At 43.9% G+C, this 6,000-nt stretch overlaps 1 protein-coding gene across 1 annotated transcript in view; it reads right to left on the minus strand.

Annotated features, from left to right (window-relative positions):
* Positions 1–2,513, minus strand: part of LOC138680976 (serotriflin-like) — a 37,594-nt gene extending 35,081 nt beyond the window's left edge. Inside the window, exons 1-2 of the mRNA XM_069768161.1 lie at positions 2,452–2,513; positions 1,015–1,083 (exon numbers count right to left, since the gene is read on the minus strand). Coding sequence (XP_069624262.1) covers positions 1,015–1,077 — 63 coding nt within the window. The 5' untranslated portion in view covers positions 1,078–1,083; positions 2,452–2,513. The remainder of the gene's footprint in view (positions 1–1,014; positions 1,084–2,451) is intronic.
* Between the last annotated feature and the right edge of the window lie 3,487 nt (positions 2,514–6,000).

Consider the following 6,000-nt stretch of genomic DNA (forward strand, 5'->3'; position numbering starts at 1 on the left):
GTGCCCCATATACAGTGCTCTGCACCATTCATTGTGCCCCATAGCTGTGCCCCATATACAGTGCTCTGCACCGTTCATTGTGCCCCATAGCTGTGCCCCATATAGTGCTCTGCACCATTCATTGTGCCCCATAGCTGTGCCCCATATAGTGCTCTGCACCGTTCATTGTGCCCCATAGCTGTGCCCCATATAGTGCACTGCACCGTTCATTGTGCCCCATAGCTGTGCCCCATATAGTGCTCTGCAGCGTTCATATTTGACCATAGATGCTCCACATAAATCTGTGCCGCTGCTGCTGCTGCAATAAAAAAAAAAAAAACACATACTCACCTCTCTTGCTTGCAGCTCCCAGCGTCCGGTCCCGGCGCCTCCATCTTCCCGGCGTCTCTGCTCTGACTGATCAGGCAGAGGGCGCCGCGCACACTATATGCGTCATCGCGCCCTCTGACCTGAACAGTCAGAGCGCAGACACTGGGATGATGGAGGCGCCGGGAAGATGGAGCGACGCCCGGCGGCTGGAACGCGGACAGGTGAATATTACATGATTACCTGGTCCCAGCTATCCTGACATTCCCTCTGCCTGGTCTTCGGTGCCGCAGCCTCTTTCTCTATCAGCGGTCACCGGCACCGCTGATTAGAGAAATGAATAAGCGGCTCCACCCCTATGGGAGGTGGAGCCGCCTATTCATTTTTTTAATGAGCGGTCCCACGTGACCGCTGAAGAGGGGAAGACGCTGCAGCACAGAAGACTGTGGGACGGCAGGGGGAGCGCCAGGATCGCCAGGACTAGGTAAGTATGCCTCAGCGCCCTCACCCCCTCACCCGCCGACCCTGCCACCCACCTTGACTCGAGTATAAGCCGAGAGGGGCACTTTCAGCCCAAAAATTTGGGCTGAAAATCTCGGCTTATACTTGAGTATATACGGTAGTTAAAAAATGAAAATTACAACTTTTTGGAATGTTTGAGTTGCCGGGTGACATTTTGATAAAAAGGCATTCACCATGAAGAATTACCTGACATATAGTTTGCTGAACTAATACCGTCAGACAAAGTGACAGAGAAGTCACCAAATTCATCTTCAACTGAAAAAAAAGAGAAAATCATAAATTAAACTAATAACAAAAAAGTTCCGTACAAAGAAGCTATTGAATAAAGTGTTTATCCTCTTAATATACTGCAATTATCATATTATATAGCAATGTTTACTTACAATTGCTCATTTTGCCTTTGTACCCATATCATTCTTCTCTTTTCTCTGCTCTATAGAGAAGCAGGAAGTCTCTTTTACCTTGCATAAATCATTCCACTCTTCAACTATTGACCCAGACCCTCCCTCCCTCCTCCCCCTGCCAGGGACTTTTGCAGTGACTCACGACTCACACAGAGAAAATTGACCTCCTGTTTCTAAATAGACATTAGAAGGATTCAGCTAGTCTGCTTTAATCACGTGATGACATAGACCTAATGAAAAAATAAATTAATTACCAGAGTAGAAAAGCAAAATGAGAAATTGTAAGTATACAGTGCTCCGTGATATGATTACACCTAATTAATAGGATAAAACTTTGACATGCTGCTGGGTTACGGGTGTGTCAGAAACTACAGACAGTTGCTCTACATCTGGCTGCAGAAGGTCTCTGCGTTTGGCATTGCAGACACCTTCTTACTCGGTCTGACTTTTAGACTCAGTGGCAACCTCCCTCCGGCTCTAATTGACACACTTGGACCTCGGTGTTTATAGACTCTCAGTCTGCTTCAGGGACTCATCAGTGATATTAAAATTTTCCCTTGTGAAGGTTTGGAACTCTAGCAGTTGGCTTACTTCCTCTATGGTGATGTTGGTGGACATTTTGTGTTACCTCTCTGAAATTGCTCAAGCGAAGTTGCTTCCCCTTGTTTGTCTCCCTTCTTCTCTTTAGTGTACAGTGGGGACTGACCAGTGCTTATATCCCCCTTTCCTATTCACGGCCTAGGGCTAAGGTTATACAGGGCTTAGGTTCCTGCTCGGCAATTGGTGTGGAACCAATATAGGGACAGTAGGGGAGGCAAGGTGCTATTAAATCTGCCTAGGGGTCTCCACTCCCCCTTTCTCTAGTGTTTGGGCTTCCTTAGTCTTCCCACACTGTGCATGACATTATCACTGGCCGTGCATATTTAGGGAAAATAGAAATCATCCATCAGGCATCTAGAAGGCCAGTACTTGACACGAACAGTGTGGGAAGACTAAGTGCAACACAAGGGAAAGAGGGGAAAGAAGCCCAAATGCTAGGGAAAGCGTTGGTTCACTGTAGTACACTATCCCGACAAACAAGGCAACATGAACAAGGTTTAACAGAAAACTTCAGGTATGCAAAATATTTGCTCACATATAATAGAGGAATGCATCGGGGTGTGGAGGTAAAGGAATAAACAAAAACAGAGAAGGATAAGGAATTAACACACATACAAACCTATCAACAGTCACAGATAACTTCTCCAACTCTCCTCATATGAACTCCTCTCCATCCCCTAGCCATGCAGCAAGTGCTTGCTCTGACAAAGATTTGTAACAGAGCCGTGTTTATAAATGGGAAAGGAGTGGCTAACTGAGCTCAGCTGCGAGAACAGGGATTTCCAACATGGCCAATTAACCCCTATTCTGCCAGAAGAAATAAACACATCTAAAATGAAGAAGTGCTTCTTCTCAGCGCTGGAGTAGGAGCAATCAGACGCTGCAGTCTTCTGGCTCCACACTGATGCAGTAACCCCGTAACACAAAGCTGCCTTCACCATGTGGTTTTAATTACATCTAATCACACTTGGTTCCGGCCAACCCATATGTAGGCTTTGCTGAGAGAGGTGTCCACATTCACCCAGGCATACAGACATTAGCCTTCGGTAAGTGTTCACATTTGGACAGGGAGGTCAGGGACCCATCAGGTTAAGGAGACCACCTTGACGATGGTTGATGGGCTCACACTATTTGGCCAAATTCTGTGCAAAGCGTCTCTTAAAAATATTTTTCCTAGTGTTCAAAATGCATTTTCTATTCATGTATTTCATATTAGACATGCTTCGGCACGATAAAGTGCAAGCTTTTTTTGTATATTGTATATGAAGGTTGCTGCTCCTGGTATGCACCTATTCACACTAGTTGGGATGTGCCAGTCGTTTTTCTGTCATTACAAAGCTGTTATAGGCGGATGATGGCTGAATAATTAAGCCACCATGTGCCGGGAAAGATGCAATTGGCTTGCGAGCCTGCATCAAAGTCAGGGACACAACATATTACTGTACCTGTATGTCAATGTCTGAAAGGGGTTAAAGGTTTTTGTGACTCAAATAGTTTTTGTACACTTTAGAGGAACATGTGTGAAAAAAGACAAGTGAAAATAAGGAAATAAAAAGGACAAATTTAGTGAAAAATTTTTTTAAAGTCTACTACTACTCCAAAACATACAGTAATTCTAGCCCCTCTGAATTTTTGTTTGACACATTTTGACTAAAGGATACTGAAATTAAAAATGTTTAAAGATACTATAAAACTTTATCTGTAATTCAAAGAAAACTACAAATGTAGTAAAATATAAGCAAATAAAAAGAAGCAAATGATTGAATGAATACATAAAACAAAAATGTGAAATAATCACTAAACAATAGTAATAATTTTACTGCTTTATTATTTATTATTAATTATTATCATTGGATTCCATGTTAACAATTAGTTCTCCCTGACTGTCACTTTCTTTTCTGTCGTGGAAATGTGGTATATTTTCCTGCACATTACTTCTCCAGAAAAGTAAAATATAACTCTTCACTTCTTCAACATCTGTTTTTTTAGATTAGAAATAGGATACACATGTAATCCCCCTGATTAACCTCCCAAAAACTTTGAAGCCAAGCGTTGATCTTCTCTAATAGTCAACGACACGCTCTAATTACGTGCTGACACCCATGACATTTAGACCCAAATAACCTGCCAAGTTCTGCTACACAGGTAAAGACTGGACATGGGAAGATTAGATAGATAGATAGATAGATAGCGGAAAGGGTTAAAAATAATAACTCTTATACTTACCTCTCCTAGATTCTGTCCCACTGGCAAGTCCCCCAAATCGGCTCCCCTTTGGCTTTCTTCTCCTTCCTGACATTTCTCTTCATGTACTGACTGCCATTGATTAGCCCCCCACCCAAGGTCTCATGGGACGGGGCATGAAGGAGTCGGCCAGAGCTGAATTTCAGGAGATTAGATAAACTCTATTTACAATGTAAATGCAGTATCATATATGTTACTATATGTTCAATTCTATAAAAAGAGATTATGCCAATTGTTACAGATGGTGACTTTAACAATTAATTTGGCTGAAATTTTCTAAGGTTTATTTTATTTTATTTTAGTTGTACAATATTAAATATGTATTATTTTTTTCATTGTAAGCAAAGAATATGCATATACATATGTATATATAACATACTGTACATGAGCAAATGTTCTGAAATTTGAACCTAGAGACTTAACTGAATATCCCCTCAAAATTTAATTTGCGTTGAATAATTGTGTGCAATTCTCAATACTGGAAATTGCTTGGGAAGTCCACATGAGGGGATACAAAGAATGAGAGAGAAAGAGGACCTCACTGTCCAAAAGGGCTTACACTCTACAGGAGAGACAGAACTCTGCTGACCATAAGAGCTTACACTCTACAGGAGAGAGAGAGGACCCCACTGACAATAAGAGCTTACACTCTACAGGAGAGAGAGGACCCCACTGACAATAAGAGCTTACACACTACAGGAGAGAGAGGACCCCACTGACCATAAGAGCTTACACTCTACAGGAGAGAGAGGACCCCACTGACCATAAGAGCTTACACTCTACAGGAGAGAGAGGATCCTGCTGATCATAAGAGCTTACACTCTACAGGAGAGAGAGAGGACCCCACTGACCATAAGAGCTTACACTCTGCAGGAGAGAGAGAGGACCCCACTGACCATAAGAGCTTACACTCTACAGGAGAGAGAGAACCCTGCTGACCATAAGAGCTTACACTCTACAGGAGAGAGAGGACCCCACTGACCATAAGAGCTTACACTCTACAGGAGAGAGAGGATCCTGCTGACCATAAGAGCTTACACTCTACAGGAGAGAGGACCTCACTGACCATAAGAGCTAACACTCTACAGGAGAGAGGACCTTGAAGACCATAAGAGCTTACACTCCACAGGAGAGATAGGACCCCACTGACCATAGGAGCTTACACTCTGCAGGAGAGAGAGGACCATGTAGACCATAAGAGCTTACACTCTACAGGAGAGAGGACCCCACTGACCATAAGAGCTTACACTCTACAGGAGAGAGAGAGGACCCCACTGACCATAAGAGCCTACACTCTACAGGAGAGAGGACCCCGCTGACCATAAGAGCTTACACTCTACAGGAGAGAGGACCCCACTGACAATAGGAGCTTACACTCTACAGGAGAGAGAGGACCACACTGACCATAAGAGCTTACACTCTACAGGAGAGAGGACCCCGCTGACCATAAGAGCTTACACTCTACTGGAGAGAGGACCCCACTGGCCATATGAGATTACACTCTACAAGAGAGAGATAACTCCGCTGACCATAAGAGCGTACACATAACAGGAGAGAGAGGACCCTGCTGACCATAAGAGCTTACACTCTACAGGAGAGAGAGGACCCTGTAGACCATAAGAGCTTACACTCTACAGGAAAGAGGACCCCACTAACCATAAGAGCTTACACTCTACAGGAGAGAGATAGGATCCCACTGACCATAAGAGCCTATACTCTACAGGAGAGAGGACCACGCTGATCATAAGAGCTTACACTCTACAGGAGAGAGGACCCCGCTGACCATAAGAGCCTATACTCTATAGGAGAGAGGACCCCACTGACCATAAGAGCTTACACTCTACAGGAGAGACAGAACCCTGATGACCATAAGAGCTTACACTCTACAGGAGAGAGAGGACCCCACTGACCATAAGAGCTTACA

Source organism: Ranitomeya imitator, chromosome 5 (assembly GCF_032444005.1).
Source record: "Ranitomeya imitator isolate aRanImi1 chromosome 5, aRanImi1.pri, whole genome shotgun sequence".
In the NCBI taxonomy this organism is placed as follows: domain Eukaryota; kingdom Metazoa; phylum Chordata; class Amphibia; order Anura; family Dendrobatidae; genus Ranitomeya; species Ranitomeya imitator.